At 37.1% G+C, this 18,053-nt stretch overlaps 1 protein-coding gene across 1 annotated transcript in view; it reads right to left on the bottom strand.

Annotated features, from left to right (window-relative positions):
- PCCA (propionyl-CoA carboxylase subunit alpha) overlaps window positions 1-18,053 on the bottom strand; it is a 287,945-nt gene that overhangs the window by 151,414 nt on the left and 118,478 nt on the right. Inside the window, exons 14-17 of the mRNA XM_040584163.1 lie at window positions 12,695-12,838; window positions 11,074-11,148; window positions 5,824-5,892; window positions 4,924-4,999 (exon numbers count right to left, since the gene is read on the bottom strand). Of these exons, the coding sequence (XP_040440097.1) occupies window positions 4,924-4,999; window positions 5,824-5,892; window positions 11,074-11,148; window positions 12,695-12,838 (364 nt within the window). The remainder of the gene's footprint in view (window positions 1-4,923; window positions 5,000-5,823; window positions 5,893-11,073; window positions 11,149-12,694; window positions 12,839-18,053) is intronic.

Raw genomic sequence — 18,053 nt, 5'->3', positions numbered from 1 at the left:
ACCTGAAAAATAATTTCTTTGAAACATGATAAAATACTAAAATTAAAGAGGGGGTTTTGTTGGGTGCTTTTTAGTGTTTATAGTCACAAAAACTCAAGACTACAGCTTCTGCTGCCACTGTTCTGGCAGGTCTCCATTCGTATCAGAGCGTTAACTTCCATATTCCCATTCCCCTCAAATATTCACCACAGCTATTTACCACTTTTCCATTTTCTATTCTATGCTTGCTCTTTTACCCCATGCTGGAAGATTCCTTCCGACAGCTGATGGCCCTCTTATTTCCCCCTTGTTTCTACTCCTCCTTGCTCTATCTGCTGCTTATTCTTTCCTCATATGCTCCTTTTTCCATTTTTCTTTCTCCCAAATGGTCTAATATGTTCCTCTACCCCTGCAACAAGCAGAATCTCAACAGAGAACAGCTGACTTTACACAAAGACTATTAACTTCATGTTACTGGTTTATATTTAAATCAGCTGGGAATATAAAAAGCTAACAGACATCAAAGGAAAGATTACAGATGCACTCAAGGATATGAGCTACCTGCCCAATCAGACCTCTGCTGAACTGATAATCGGTTCTACTTGCCACATAAATAATGTCCATTTATTTTACTTAAATTGGTAAAGAGAATTTTCATACATAAACTTTCGAGAACTTCACACTGAGTTTTATATAGGCCTTTAAATGAACAGATTATCCAGCCTCATAAATTACATGACAAACACATGCTAAAATCTTAGAAAAACTGAGAAGAGGGAAATCACACCACACTATGTTTACACATAGAGTAGACTCATTGGAAGGTATTCTTTCAATACACTATTTCTGTTGTTCAAATTAAACAGAAAAAATAAAACCTTAAATTTCTGAAAAGTGGCATAAAACAAATGAAAGATGAACCATTAATGACAATACGTGTTCAAAGAAAACAATTCATGCCTCATCCCAATAAGCACCAGTGCCTCTACACGACTGACATCTTCAACTTTCCAGTATTCACAAATTCTCCAGTAACTACTGGATAGTACTGAAAGTATATCTGCTTGAGACAAATCTGGGTTAGATCCTGACCTTTAATCACCCTCAAAACTGTAATGAAAGCCCCAGAGATAAAAATGTTACTGAATTAGATCCTTCCTTATTCAGAAGCCTCAACTGAGATTTTGAGTTCAGATCAGTTCTCAATGGAGAAGTCTGCTCCTATCAGAGTAATTTAGACTGTGAAGGACCACAAGAGATCATTTAATCCAATGCACCACTCAAAGAAGTGCTATCCTAGACTTTCACCTTCTCCCACTAACAATGGACATATTACACAGGAAATAAGATGCAGATTACATTCCCACAACTACACTGAATGTATCTTAAGTTAGTCACGTTGTTAGCATCTACCAAGCAGACTGCAGAATTTTTTATTTCAGTGTGTGCAAGCTGTCAGCTTGTAAAAAAACAGTAAGGTACACAGGCCTTTTCAGAACACAGCATTGTTGCAAATATCACAATTTGATTTATTCAGCATTTATAATCAAGATACTGCTATTACAGTCACTATATGATGCAGTCTTGGTTGCTTAAAATATGATTTATTCAAGTTTTGCCTAAGTCTGCTTTATTTGATATTTTTTTTTTTAATTTAATTCATTTAATTTCCTTTGTGATGTTGTCAGGCAGATTTAACTGGGAAGGACAGCTGAATCATGGATTCAAGGCCAGGTATTATTTAGTCCTAGAAAACAAGTCAGTAAAGACTGTAGTCTGGGGACTTGTTCCCTGTAAGCGGAATGGAGCTAAAAGGGAATGGGGTAATTCCTGGATATCCTAAAGCCACAGCAGTAGAAACGGAACGTCTGCTCATACAGCAAGTAGACAAGGAGCAGCAGAAAAAGTATTTGCACTTCTGACTGTCAGCATGCCTCAGCCCAGACTGGACGAGTCACCTCCTGGAGGGTGAGTGTGCCCCTTCAGTCCCTGGATTCTCAGCTGGGACTGCCATGAATGACATTATATGGTGGCATTTGTTTCCAAGAGGACATCTGTCTTCTACGAACTAGATAAAGACCACTGATTTCATGCAGGTCAGCAAGCAACCATCAAAATATTAGTGACTGAAAGTCCTTACCAACTTCTACTTGCTTTGAACTGGTGACACAGAAGTGATGGGAAAGACTCCATCTTCCATTAGCAGTCCCAAAGCTACCCATTAGATGGTCCTCGACCTGTTACCCAGTCACCCCATCCCATTCCCACCCTATGTGACTGAATGAGCATTTTTATTTACAGAAATGTTGCAATTCTTGGGAGTTTAAATTTAATTTCTCACAGTGTATATTACCAGTACAATTCACACTGACTTCAGCCAGTATTGCTTAGCCAAAATGCTTTGTAGCTTAGAAAAGACTTGCTACTTACAGGAAAAAAAACACCATCTCAAACACAAAGCAAACATAAAAGCTGCTTCCATTGTGGGTGGGGGAGGCTGTGTTCAGGAAGAGGAATATGGAGTGCACTATTCAGGGAGACGGTGATCTCTAAAGAGTTATGTAGAGGCTCTCTATTCAAATATAAAACCAAGTAACTTCAAAACTACGTAAAAAAATATTCTGTGTCTTTTACTACTAACAACTATGGAGAAGACTTCACATGAGGCACTTCTGCATATGATCAAGGTGGTTTACTGTTGTTTTACATAGCAGCCAACATTTTAAAGGGAAAGTATACACAATCATTTTAGAAATAAATGCATGCAATTGCTTTTACTGATCTGATGTTTTATTATTTTTGTCCATTTAAATACAAATATATTACTACTTCTCCATCACCTGTTAAGCCTACTTGAACTTATTAGAGACAACTGCTCTGAACAAGGAGATATGCACGTCAGTGCAGTCCAGATCATTACAGACAGGGCAGTTTGTAGAAACTGTTTCTACAGTTTCTACAAACTGCCCTATCAAGAATCATTCACACTAGGCAAGAGAAGAGATATTTTAATATCCATGAAGTTCTATTTTAAATAAACCCTGAGAAGAAAATACCATTTTTTTTAAAACCACACAGAAATCCTGTTGGTTTTCAAATGGAACCACTGGCTACCACAACTGAATATGTGTTCTGGAAATTCATCAACTTGTAAAACTTGTGGTAAATTAAAATTTGTCCTTTGTAATACTTTAAAAAGCAAACAAAAAAAATGCACTGCCTCCTGTAGTTCATATATTACCTCTCTCATTGTTTTTAATAAAGAGATTTTTCACAGGTAGAAATACTACAGAGATTTCAGGTATGAACACTTAAAGGTATACATGCATACTAATAAAAGACTGCAAAAAACATGAAGAATGCAAATTAGTATTTTTCAGATATAAGGTGTCATATCCTTTGCAGGTCTTTATGTGTCTGTGGAACTGTTATTAGGTACATATGCATCTGTGTACAACACCTAAGAACAATCAGGTTCCACTCCACATTGCAGCACAGAGCAAAAGACTATGTCCAACACAATTCCAATATTCTCATTAAATATAATTCTTCTAACATAATTTGCTGTTAATTCAACTGACTGAATCCAGAGCCTGCCTCCATTAAAAACAACAACAAAACCCATCAACAAATTCCATCTCACATCAGTCTAGCTATAGCGGTATACATTTTTCTCTCATAAATTTACTCAGCTGTTATACAGCAGGGGTTTACATCAGCACATTGTACTGAAATTGTCTAATGGCTCAAGTTGCACCAGCATAAATCCACTTTAAAGTTAGTGGTTCATTTACAATGGCAAATCCTACCACCTATCTAGCTACACTGTGGTAGAGGGATGCTTGTTCTCCCTTAGACAGATAAATCTCTGAGTCTGACACAGCATCTGTAGTATTCAGCAGACAGAATTAAAGCTAAACCAAGTTTTACAGAAACACTCTTGATTGTCTACTGTATGAGTTCTCTCCTGCTCCTCCTCCCAGCCATTCAGGGGAGGAATTAAATAAGCGTTCCAAGTCTTCCTCCCATCTGAAACCATGGAACAACCTGTCCAGCAACCAAAACAAGGAACAAAGACAGCAAATCCTTCAACAGTTGCTTTCCCACCTATTCTGGTTCTTCAAGTGTATTACCTAGTAATGAAAAAAAAAACCCTCTACCAAAGACTCACACAGTTAAGGGGTAAAACAAAGATTTTTGCCACATTACAGTTCCCTTCTCTAATCGCCTCCATGAAAACAATGGATAAGAAATCCAATTTTCCCCCCTCCTATCCTGAGTTGTCCTTCCTATTTTTCATAAGACACAGAGGAAATATAAACATTTCTCCCACACAAACCATGACTTCCCTCTCTAAAACTTAAAAGGAGTTAAAGTGGTCATGGCTGATTCACCCCTGCTGTTTGGAAAGGCTGAAAAGACTGCTTCTCCTAGGCAGTCGGTTAGCAAAAGCTGAAACACATTCTGATCATTAGCCTACATCTGTATTTGCCTCACACCTAAACAATTACCTTGAAAGAAAGAAAAAAAATACGTATACAATCAAATACTGCATCATGATGTTATCTAACCACAATCAATGTACTAAACTGCTATAAAATGGCAAGTACTTTAAATTTTTTACAGTGCAGTGGCTTTTTTTTCCCCCCTCTACAACATAATAAACAAATTAAATGCTACCATTCTGTGAAAACTCTTTATGAGTTTAAGGAAATTATTTAAATATTTATTCTCATAACATTCAAGCAAAAACAACGGAAGAAAAAATGAAGCCTCTTTAGATTTGATGTATCTTCTCAGCTTAATTAACACAAGTTTTTCCTGTTTTAATTTGCACTTAAGAAGCAGGAACTTTACTCAATTTGCTAATTACTACATTTTCAAGCTGTTTTCTTGAAATAGATGGCAGTCTATCACACTGGGAACCCAAATTTCTGTAGTTACCTCGAATTACGTAATTGTCCAAAGCCTCTTCCATTCTTTTCAGTGCTTCAGCTCTATTAGAGCCATAGGTAATAAGCTGAAGAAGAAAAAAAAAGGTATTTAAGTTACATACAAATGAGATAATATTTGTCTTTAGGATTTAAATTAGCATTTTAAATTAAAATGGTTTGTAGAACTTCTGCAGTCACAAAAGTATTTCCCACACATTTCTGTATCTGTGCTTGAGGCTCTCTGAAAACTAAGATCTCTTAACCCATTCAATGAAAGAAGGCCAATCACTTTTCCTTCATAAAATTTAAAGCATCTAAACAAGCTTTCTCTTCTTCTTTAGGTACGCAGAAAATTACAGGAGAGGGTAGGTATCTCCTGACTCCTAATGCCCAACCAACTTTTAAGATCTGTGTGAATTTTTTTCGACAACTGAACTCTGACTGTAATGTCATATTTTAATTTTACCGTATGTTACTGATGAATAAGAACTAATACTAAGAGACATTATCAACAGTTTCTTCCATTGCTTCTTTTTAGAAGACAGAATTATTGAAATTTTTGTTCTGGCTAGGTTACATTAAAAAGAGATAAACTGACAGCACCTAAGTCTGAAAGTAATGGCTACTGTTTAAATCAGAATCCTTTTAATAATCAGAAATGGCAGGACAACTAATTACCAATTATTTTTTGTTTAGAAGTGACACTGAATTTCCTCTATTCCACATCTTCCTTCACCTTTTTCATATTCCTTTGAGGCATGTTATGCCTAGCACCTTTAAAACACTGATTTGCCAATCCTTTAATGTACTTTCCCTCCTTTAGGAGATCATGTATAGAATTAGTGTTTCATACCTTTAGAATACTTGGGGGGGGGGGGGGGGGGGGGGCGAGAATAAATCATTAACTCACTTTTGAGATCATAGGATCATAATAAATGCTAATATCACTTCCTTGTTGTATGCCACTGTCAACACGTACCTTTAAAAAATAAGAAGTAAAAATAATTATACATTGGAAAGAAAAAAAAACAACTTTCAACATGAGGATCAAATCTACCCCGCAGGCTTAAAACTAACACCCATGAAGCTTATTGCGTATACTTTTTCCCCTTGAAGATTTGTTTTCAGAGAAGCTGGGAGGCGTGAAGGGGAGCTTGCTTTTTCCCCCACCAGGAAAAACACTTGCAAGTTATCCTCTCCTTTAAAAGAAGCACGACTGCAATCTTCATTGGATAGTCAAAATTATTTTGTTCTCCTAGAATGCACAGCAAACACATGAGATTTGATCTAACAATTCAGGTTGTTACACACTCTAAACTTCAACTCTGAACATACTCTATTCAGATTTAATCCTTGTAATAAAATACAGTTGTAATTATTTTTCTGACTGATCCCTGCCATGAAGGATGCCCCTTATAATCACATCCTTTCTGCATCTATATGTAATCACATCCCCCATGTTCTCCTACAGCCCTTCCGAGGGTTCCAGTAGGAATACAAGTAGGGAGCATTCAGCATGAACTTTGGAGCTCTGCTTATCAGCTCCATAGGAATACTGATCCTGTGGTTTTCATGTCTGTAACATTTTCCTTCTCTGCCTCACCCTCTCAACTGTAAAACATTTCTTTTTTCTGTTGCTGCTGTTCCCCTGAGGCTTTAATGTTTACACAGCTTTTTCCATGGCTTTGCTTTGTAAGGACACAGCCCCAATTAAAGCTCTGATTCTGCAATATTCATGGAAAAAAATAACACAAGTTCAAAAATTTCTTTTGAAGAAGCTGATTGCTGTTAACCAGCCAACAAGTTAGTTAGTATATTGCTGATTCTTGTTTTCATCTCTCAGTTTGATTTCATCACTGTAGCAATGAGGTTAGCCATATAAAACTTTTCAAATGAGCAATTTCTGGGGAATAAATATTTATTAAATTGCTGCTTTTGAACACTGGAATCTGAAATATTTTTTAAAAACTAATCAAAATAACTCAAGAGTGATAAACGCATTCTGGGGATCATAAGGATGGAGGGCTCTAATCAAAGCTCTTGAAGCAGCAGGGCTCTGATATACTGCATTGAAAAGGGGGGTGAGAAAGAGGGTCCTGGAATCTCACTTAAATCTTCACCTGTGGGAAGGAACCTTTGTAATAAACAGCAGCTCATCTGTCTGCAGCAAGGCAGGAAAAGGTCAACGCAACGGCTGTTAGGCCTTTAATATTTTAATTTAGGCAATTATCAAGGGACCACATGTAGAACCTCTTGTCTACAGAATCCACATGAGGGCATGATGATGACTTTATTATCCAAATGACATAAAAAGATACCCTAGCAGCTGTACTCACTTTCTTCAGTAAGAAACACTGACTAGTTTTTATGACATATTATTTTTATTTTTTTAAAAAGTACTTATTCACGTATTTGTATTTATGTATTTATGTATTTACACTTACATATTTATGCATCATTTCTTCTATATTTTTATTTGTATAGCATATTTATTCATATATGAAGGCAGTAGCACCCTCTGTAGCATTTTTATCACATCTTATCCCAATGTGCTTTACCCATGCTTAACTAGGCCCCCCACTACCCATAGCAGGCACATGTAACATTAGCTACTGATGAAAAGGTAGTTCAGACATGTCATGATTACAGAAAAAACATGCAGCGTATTTCCCAGCTCCACTTTCTTGTAACTGCTAAACCATCTTTTCTCCCAGGATGTCTATGTTTAAAGTCCCATTCAAATGAAGAAGAATTAATCTAGCTGCTCAGTCCCAGATAAATCCCTTGCCCATGATACTTTTTGTAATGCTCAAAAAAATGCATATATGAAGACGTGAAGTATGACATACATACACCACATACATGCAGCTGAGTTGTACTGTGACTTTTGTCTCCGAAGTAGCACTTATAAAGGGATTACTTACAGGTGTTCAAGGGTACTACGCGTACATGCGCATGTAAGTATTTATACATGTACATCATATTTTGACAAAGAAAAAAAAAAATATGTTAAGTGCATAATTCATACCCCAGTAAGTAGGTTAGTTGGACCTTAAAGTTAATGTAAGGCTTCTGAGGCTACAGCTACATGCTCTGCCTGCTCTATGTTTCTGTTCGTATACAACACATATACATACCACTATATAATTTACATTTTTTTCCTTAGTACAACATCCTAAAAAATGAAAAAGCTACAGTAAGAATTTGAAATTCTTCAATAACTGCATAATTTCCTTTTTAAAAACAAAATCTGAAGCCGCTGTAGAAGTTTAATTTTCATAAAATAAACTCAAGAAGACTAAAAAACTGACAGCAGAGAAGAAATACATTTACCATCTTCAATTCTCCCTGTGGTGCTTATATTTTCAGAGCCTAGTAACAGTAGGTGATTTTATAAACTATATGGTGTGACAGAACTTAATAAATATTGGATGAAAAAGAAACCCTAATTCAACAGACACTCACTATAATGTGCTCAACTTGATAAACAATAGCAATACTTACTAGACTTCCAGCATTTATTTCTGCTTAACATATTTCCTTTCTTTTATTTGTTATTTAGAATACCAAAGACAAGCTAGGTTCAAGATCCCACCGTACCCTACAGCTCGTTGGTATTACAGCCACACCACTTCCATTGCTGGCTGCTGTACTATCATTATGTGTTATTACACTAGGACAACAGTAAACTGAAAGATAAAAAATTGCTTAAGTGGGGGCAGGGGGAAAGCACAATCTATTTCCCAGTCCTGCAATGAACTATCAACGCATCAAATTCCACTCACCAACACATACAGGTCCTAGTATTTCTCCATTCTTTGCTATATCGGAGTCCAAGAGCTTTCTGTTTCTGGTATGATCATACCAGCAGTCTGGTCTTTTAATGACTCTGACTGGCAAAGAACAATGCTGGAGCTCTTCAGATATGGCAGCACATTTACTATCTTGTGTAAGAGCATCGAACATGAACGCTCTATCACAATATGGGGTTTTGTGGGTACCTATCTTAAGCTCCATTATCAAAGTTGAAAAAAATTTGGTATTTACAAGTAGCATGTACCAAGGAAATTACAGGCTACATGACACAAAAATAGCCAGTATATTCCAATCTATGGCTCAGCGAAAACCCTCACATGGCCATGCATACCAGTTCCACCAGGTTGAATGGCTGGCACATGGGCATGGGTATACAATCGTAGCTAACCTGAAACACAGAAGAAATGGATCAAAATGCATTTGGCATTTGCCCATAAGATTAACTCACTGTGGCACACTACAAGCCTCCACTAACTCTTTAAGCCAACTTGTTGACAATTCTAAAATCTAAAATGCAGAAAACAAGCACTGTGGCACAACGGGCCTGTAATGCTGAACTTTTTTAGTCATTATTAATTTTGTTCTTAGCTGCGTGACATTCTCAGGAGGGAAATTAGTTTCACAGTGGCAGAAAATACGTATTAAGACACCAAACCATGTCTACATAAAAATAGAACAGCTATTTTTAATACAACAATAGAAGTAAACAGAAAGAGAAAAGCCTAGACAGTCCGTATGAGCTCCTCAAGCCATTGCTCTGAAGCCTCCAGCGTAATTAAAATTTCTTTCTTTGGTACCACGATGGACCATGTGAAGCAATCAGGCATCTCCCACCCTTCATTTTCAATTCACCTCTCCCCCTAAGCACAACTCCCAGCCCTCCCTGTCTACCTGACAAGTGACAGCCCAATCTGATTAAATGCTTGCAAGGGAGGGGACTCATGGGCCTCCATGACAGGCCAAAAGTGATCACCATGGAGATACATAATTACAGCTGTCAACGCGTCTACTGTCCTGCTGGCATCAATTTGATTGCTCCCAGCAATAATGATAGACAAAGCTTAGTGTGCACTCTCCTGCACCCAATCACTTTATCTATTCCGTGGTCCATTTAGCTGACATGCAACATTCACACAAGCAAATAACAGCAGTAAGCAGAACATTTAAGGCATTTTAATTGTTTTTTCTTTGTATGGATGGCTCACAAGCGCAAATGTTATTACATAAAACTCCTGCTGCAGCATTAATTGAAGAAAGATTTGGTGGGACAAAGACTGTAGGGGGTATAGTTTGTCCATTATCACTTGTACTTTCAACAGGTCTCACGTTTGGAAAATTGCAAATTGCAAAAACTTGCAAGGGCAAAATGTTTGACATCCTGTTAGCTATTACAACATGGTGAAAACTTCTAACAACCACTGGAGTATTCATTATAAATTCTTATTAAATATACTCTTTGTTGCATTTAAAAAAAAAGTTTAGATACATCCAATGATACCTTTCTCCCTCATCTCTTTAAGATCACATAATGCCTTTTAGATCTTCACAGTTTTTTTCTGCTTTCAGGCTTTGAACACAGCATGAAGCCTTGAAGACCAGAAAGGGTCAGGTCCCTTTAGAAAATACACGGGCAAAAACAATTTAAGAAGCAAAATAAATCATATATCCAATAACATCTCCACATTTAAGATTCCTCCTGTAATCTTTCACTATTTTCCGTGCAAGCAATCAGACTGAATAATCATATTCACAGATAGTACAAGTCTCATCATTCCACTGACACAGTGTCATGTATATGTGCACTTATGACTTAGACTACCTTGATTTTACAGAAAGGCAGTGTCGTTGTTCTTTACACATCGCAGAAAACACTGATAAACAGCCATTTCATATAGCTCAACTGTATCCTGAAACGTTGTAACAAATTTCCTCTTTAAAATCTACAAAGCTAAACCGAAAGCACCGGCAGGTTCTCACTGGTGTCCCCAGTTCTCCATGCTTAAAGCACTGACTTAAAATTTTACTGTCCTTTCTAATCACCATGGTATTTTTACTGAAGCTGTGTTTGAAAAACTTAAGCTGAAAGTTACTTAATGTAATAAAGTGTTTCAACATATAATGGTTTTCCTGTTATACCAAATCTGAACATTTTTAAACAGTTTGGAACTGTACATTTTTAAGCAGGTTTTCAGGTTGCATAAATAAGTAGTGCCATGTTCTGTGCCTCCCACCCCCAGCAAAAAGTTGGAAAAAAGGTCTAATTTACAAAGCTGCTGAGTACTTACAGACTCTGTCTATAAAAGAGACACTCAGCAGCTATGAAAACCAGAACCAAGTTACTTACACTTGGCACATGCAATGGTTCCTGATACTGAGACAGTTTACCAATGGATGGCAAGCCAAAAGATTTGTAGGGATCCTGAAAAAAATTTGAGAAAACATGAGAAAGCATTAAGCTTTTACAGACATGGAGAAGATACTATTTAAAAGCTTGAAGTTTAACAGAAACCACTGCTGGAATTACTTTGGTTTTTTCCCCACAATTACTGGTGTTGAAGTACATTTCTTCATCCACATAAACCTGACAAATCCAAATAAAAAACTGGAAGCACATCAATTCTCTTGCATTGCAGTCAAAAAGCAATAAAGAAGTGCTCTGCACACAGCTACAGTATACCACCAAAACATATAAAGATGACATTTTTATTTGCTACATTGTGCCTTGGAAGAAGGATGGGAAAGTATTCAGAAGGGTGGAGCTCAGAAGAAAGCATAAGGAAAAAAAAAATCAGAGATAAAAGGTCAGTTAGAAATTAAATTATCTTAAGAAATCAAACTGACTTGTACCTTTGGAAATCTCCCCCATAATGCAATACCAACACAAACTTAACAGGACAGCAAATAATATATGGCCTACAGAATAATCAAATTCATGGCATAGTAGTTGGATCCATTACTTACTTACAAATGTGAGGGAATCCAAGTTGAACAACAACAAAATAAAACAAAAACAAAACAAAAGCCCAATCATCTGTTACCACAGGGTAAAGCATACTCGTATTCAGAATAGCTTCCATGCCAATCACAGGGCAAATATTCTTTATCGAAATAGTTCATATAACTTGTAATCAGTAGAGCAAGAGCACAAGATTATGTGCTGTCACGAGAAAGAAAAAAACAGTATAAAGATGCCATGGGTCACAAAAGCCACAATAGTTAAGTGAGGAAAAAAACATCAAGGTTCTGAATTATTTTGGAAGAGCACAGTTACCTGAAACGTTCCCAAAACAAAATTAAGAAAGCTAGGCGTCATTTTCTTAATTAATAAATCTTGGTTATTCACGTATCAAAAATGACAGCAATAAGACATTACCTTGAAATGTCTTAAACACACTTGAAAATGGGTTTTATATTTTAGGAAGCTTTTTTAAGGTGAGCTAGGGAGTCATACCATAATTATAAAGTTCTTGTCCTGGAACGCACTTTTGAAATTTTGTCCTATAAACTGTAGTTTCAGAAGACCTATAACTTGCTTTCTCAACAACCTTTTAAAATATTTTAGTACAACAATTCTGTAAGCTATTGCCTTTCAATTGTCTTTAAGTCGAGTACACAAGTTAAGAAACGTGGAAACTCTAGTTAACTGTAGCAAGTTAACTCCAGCACTGCATTATTAAATGTGAACAGAACATACAGCAAATCTCCTCAAAAAAAAAACCCTTAGTGATCTCTTTTACCATTTTTAATTTTGATTTTTGGAGAAAAGTTAAGTTGAAATACATGCTTTATTTTCAATTAAAAAATAAAAATTCTACAAGAGCTCTACATTAACCGTTTGTGTTATATACTCCAAATTTTGACTTTCATATGATATTCCTTGACTTCCCCTTGGCATCTATCCACACCTGGGTATTACTACTCCACAACTCAACCACCTACCCTCCTCCCCGTTACCACTCATTTACCTCAGCATAAACTCGACATTCAACTGCCCAGCCGTTGATGGGAATATCAGCCTGTTTGTGCCTGAGAGGGTAACCCTTAGCAACACGGATCATTTCTTGGACTAAGTCCAGGCCAGTAATGCATTCTGTGACGGGATGTTCAACCTGCAAGGTCAAGAACTGTCAGTCAGTAGGTAACAAAAACAACCCCCAAAAAAAAAAAATCCCTCTCCATAAACAAACACAGATAAACAAGAACTTAGACCAGCCAAAGAGCACACAAAGAATACGTTCCCATCTCTGTCTTTTTCCCAAAAAAAATTTGCTACTTGACGAACTCCAGCAACCACCTTCTTTGCAGGGAAACCCCAAAACAAACAAAAAAAATAGCAGATTGCAATAACTAGGAGCAGCGTAGAAAAGGAAAACTATAGACAACAGCTAAGAGGGTTTATGATTTTGCAGGGTGGTGGGTTTTTTTAATTTATTTTACAAATTCAAATACATCTGGTGATGACGAGTTCATTCTTCTTTGTTCAGAAGCTTTTCCCGTTCAATTTTGTTTTGAAAAGACTCACACTGTAGCCATAAATATATTTTAACTGAAAATCTCCAAGTAGCTGATAATCAACCCATTCTGCTACACTTAACATGGCACGTACAGGAGCTGCTTACAATTTTCCATAGAACTACCCTACCCTAAATCTCACCCATTCGCCTGCTTTCACTAACCTGTCCTGACAAGCAACCAGATTAGCGTAATCTTGCATCAGCGCAGTGTAGCAGAAATGAGCAGATGGATCCTTCAATTTTTCACCCCCCCTCCAGACTTATCTGTTTAGTGCTTAGCATGCACAATAGCTGGGCTGGACCAGCAGAGTCACTCTGCGCTCTCAGCAAATTGCTGCTAACGGCTTTGGATGATGCTGCCATGGGAATACCCGTCGTTCACACTAAGCCGGCATGTGCGTACAAGCATGCACACATGTGCGCGCATATGCACATACACACGCACTTTTTCCTTGAAATGGGGATATAAATGGACGCCTTTATTAACTTTAAAAAGCCTTTAACTAGACATAGTACAGTAAGAAAACACCCAAAGATAGGAGGGCGCACCATACGGATCGAGTAAAAGAGAGGCACACTAAAAGCATGTTCTTCACACAGACACAGCTGTAAGACTTTCCCAACAGAAGTTATGACAGAACTGCCATTTTTATTATAAAATGTTTGGCTTCCAAGGGCCAAAATACTTTAAGAAAATGCACTTCACACCGATTTCTTCTACCATGAAATGTCTTATTATGTACTTCCGTGACACAGGAACAGGTCAATGACCAAATCACTTGCCTTTCTTCCTTCAAGTACACTAGTATTACACAAAACATTTAGTCATTATAATTATCTTGTGGCTTATCAGAACAAGAAGATGCTTTGGGCTTTAAGAAAAAAGCTTTGCAAAAATAAACAGATGGCGTCCATAATTAGCCCTGTGTGTGCTGTGAGTTTGTTTAGAGTTTCAACAACATTTTAAGACGTTTTGACATAATTTTAATGACAAATCATCACTGAAACAAGCACCTATTCTTTGAAGGATAAAAGTGACACTGAAATGGGAATCTGATTATACAGTTTAAGGATGTACCTTTGGGATTCAATCTTGATTCTACCCAACACATGATATTCTCCAGCATGTCAAGCTTAATAACAGTATTTTGAGATTCTATGAAACATCTCAGCATCTATCCTGCAGTGTTAAATAGAAGCAATTCAATTTTTATTAAGACTTGGAAGTTTCTATTAAAACTCCCTAAATTGTAATAGAAAGTTACTTATCAAACATTCATTATTTGGACAACATAACTTATTCTCTTATTTCAGAATTTAAGTTTTAAAAAATTAACTCTTTAGAACACATTTGGAATTCTAACATTCCAGATAATTAAAATAAAGTATTTGGGGTTTTTTGTTGGTTGTTTTTTTTTTTACAAAGATATTTGCATTATTTAGTTATACAGTCATTTTTCTTGGATAGCAATTGGCATTCCAGATTCAATAGCTTCATTGTTGTTTTCAGCTTTATTGTTGATGATCAAAATAAGACAGAATGTTTCTGGAAAGAAAAATATTTTTGTTGTTTGGTTCTTATGACTCACAAACATTTATTTAATCCATTCTTCAATACAGATCTTTGACTTGGTCAATATTTTCTTCTGTTTCTTCAAAATACTCCCTTTGTGTCTGGCACACAAAACAGCATTCAGAAAATATGACAAGGAAAATTTTTTGAGGGTTTTTTTTGGGGTGGGGAGAAGTTATTCTGCTTTCTTTTAGGACTGTGCTTCAACTAGTGCTGTTCAGGCACAATGTAGACAGTCCCAATCATATTGCTAATTTTGGGGTACCAAATACATTTAAAATGCATTTTAGTATACACTAAGACCATCGGATGACCAAAATGGGGTAGAAAAGAATTTTAACCTTGAAATCCTAGTTCACTTATCTGTAACTTAAACCTTTCAGTGAAGTGCACAGCTCAAACTGCACTTGTTTTAGCATTTGCAGTTTTCTTTAGGCAAGATGAGAGCAGGAGTGGTTCAGTATTTTTAGCGTTATACAGAATGTGCTTCAAGCATACAGTACAAAAGGACACTAACAAAGCAGTAATGCCATATCCTGGTTCAACAAGCACCCTGCAATGAGGTTTTGGATGTGCAAGAATCCACCCACTGAGAGATACATGCAGGTTCTGAAATTAAAGCTCTAATCTTTTACAAAGCAAAGGATGAGGGTAAGAGAAGTGAAGAAATTAGACCCCTCTTCTCCCTCACATCCCAGAAAAAGAAAACACAGACATCATCATTCCCTACTTAGGAAAGCTCTACAATAACTGCCTCGGCTATTTGACTAAGGTAATTGTTGTACCTATTTTTAAATCACTATTAAAACCTAGGCTTTAAATACTTTTCCCCTTTTACTTTTCAGCCTTCTACTTCAGGCATCGGTCTTGTTTTGCCTGCCTGTTGTATTTTTTTCTATTAATTTTAGGCTTTACTTGCCACTTTATGGACAATAAGTCAAGGACTGAATTTTTCAAGAGATGAATGTGAGCATGCTCACAAACGGAGCTGAACCACATCCAATTTATCAACTCTTAGCTTTGGGCCATGCTCTGTTTTGTAGTTACTTGATCGAAGATCTTGTCAGTGAGGCCCCAGTCAACACGGTAAGAGCCAATGGTGGTATGGTTATACGATAGTTGGTAAATTCACACATTATCACTATTCTTAACACAATGGACAAAACCAGACATGTCTGCAGCAAGCGATCTACAGATCATAGCTACATCAAGGCAACTCTACCTTATTCTCAACAGGACAAGCAGAAAAATTGATCAGTGATAACACTCAACTAGTTAGCTGCCCAAAGTATCATGTTTACTACCAGTTCCTCTACTTACACCAAGTCTGGTGATCAACAATTTATAACAAGTCATCATTTCAATACACTTATAATACGGTACATACCTCCTTCAAAAGTCTTACTCCTTGCTTTCTGTGGTACACACGCGCCTTTCTCTAAAAAATGCCACTTGTATTTGTGCTTTCAAGTCCACAAAGTCATACCTATTATGGCCTATAATATCCATATAGGGTGAAAGGAAAGTGTTTCCCCTTCATACTGGATCTGCTCTTCAGACATCTCACAGCAATCACATTCCCCGTGAGCACTGTAAGTGTTTTTGCTTCCCTAACCTCTTCCAGTTTATACAGCAAGAGACACTAGTGGCAAAGCCTATAAGAAGATAACAATGTCCCAGTTTATAGATGGTGAATCAGGTGCAAGAGAGCTAGGGGAACCTGCAAGCATCGCAGTCCCGTTAGCATCTATCCCCAGAACAGTACAGAGAGGCTGCTAATTCTCCTCCTGTTTTCTGACTGTTGGTAGTCTTAAAACTTTATCATACTGGGGTTCATCCACAGCTACGAAAAGAGCCATGCAGTTTTTATGAACAGTTGGAGCTAAGAGTTAAATTAGCAATGACTGCTCCCCTTACATTCAGGGGAATAATTTCATGGCACATTTTTCTCAAGACCATCAAGGTACCCACATCTAATAGCAAACACTTCTAGATACTCTCATGGATTGCTCTCTTGCCCCTGTGTGCACAAGGCATCAAGTTACTCACACACCAGTTGGAGCATTCAAGCAGACCATAGCAGCCAAAAAAATCTAAATTTCAGTAGACCTAAAACTACAGCCTATGTCACTGCTACTACTGTAAGTCCCTAGTTGGTGCCATATGCTCCTTTACATTCAGATAAATAATCTCAAAACTAACTTTCAACATACACCTCAGTTTCCAGGAAACATGATTCACCTGGAATCCCACAGGCTCTTCTGCCACAGCCAAATCCAGTATCAACTGACCCAAACCCACCAGCTTATGGACGCTTCTCAACCACCTGTATTTCAGTAAGCCTGGTTTCTATTTCAGAGAACTGAACAGCAACAGAGGTGTACACATGTTCTGCTCCTCGGGCATGCCAGCTTCCTGACTACTATGAGCAGGAGCACTTCCTCTGGGGTCACATCTTCTTTCTACAAAATAGTTCACATATGTATGGGCTTTGGGAGCACATACTAAAAAACAGCTTTTCAGAAAGGCTGCTAGAGAACAGACCATGGTTGGATTAGTGTACAGCATGACCGGAAAGCACACAGGAATACGTAACAGGCAATCTCCTATGCTGTCTTTTTGTATAGACATAGTATATTTTCTGATCTATTGGTTTGTGATCAAAGAACTACGTGCAACCAGAACTACAAAAACTTCCATCAACTAAGTTGCTCGGGTAAACTTCTTTTATTGTTTCCTAAGTAAGATGTTGCACAAGTAAAAACTAATGCACAGACACTTGGTACCAACTAGTTTTTAATCATAGTATAAAATAACTTAGAAAAAATAATCTACTTCCTCATATGAAGTTATCTTCCAACAATCATTGATTCAGTTCTCAATATTTCTTTGCAAGGACTTGTTTCTGTATTGTACTGGACAGACACAGGTAAGAAATCACTTACACAGCCTATGAATACTGAATCTGGTGTGTTTTAAACAAACAGCACACACTTGATATAAACAAATTAGCTCACAATCTCAGCATAACTTTTTCAAATAACATCCTGCACTTAAAAAAAATCTCACAAGTAATTCTACAATATTTCCTTTCTGCTATGTACTTCATGTAAGAAAATAAAGAAACCTGCACCAACAAAACCTACACTTTCTTTCCTAAAGATGCAATTCCTGCTTTCACTATATATAGCCGCTCTATTTGAGCTCTCTCAGAGTACTTTGTTCAAGGTGGCTCTG

This window comes from Falco naumanni, chromosome 2 (assembly GCF_017639655.2).
Source record: "Falco naumanni isolate bFalNau1 chromosome 2, bFalNau1.pat, whole genome shotgun sequence".
Taxonomy (NCBI): Eukaryota; Metazoa; Chordata; class Aves; order Falconiformes; family Falconidae; genus Falco; species Falco naumanni.
The sequence above is the reverse complement of the archived record's forward strand: the minus strand, read 5'-3'. Positions and strand labels throughout refer to the sequence as shown.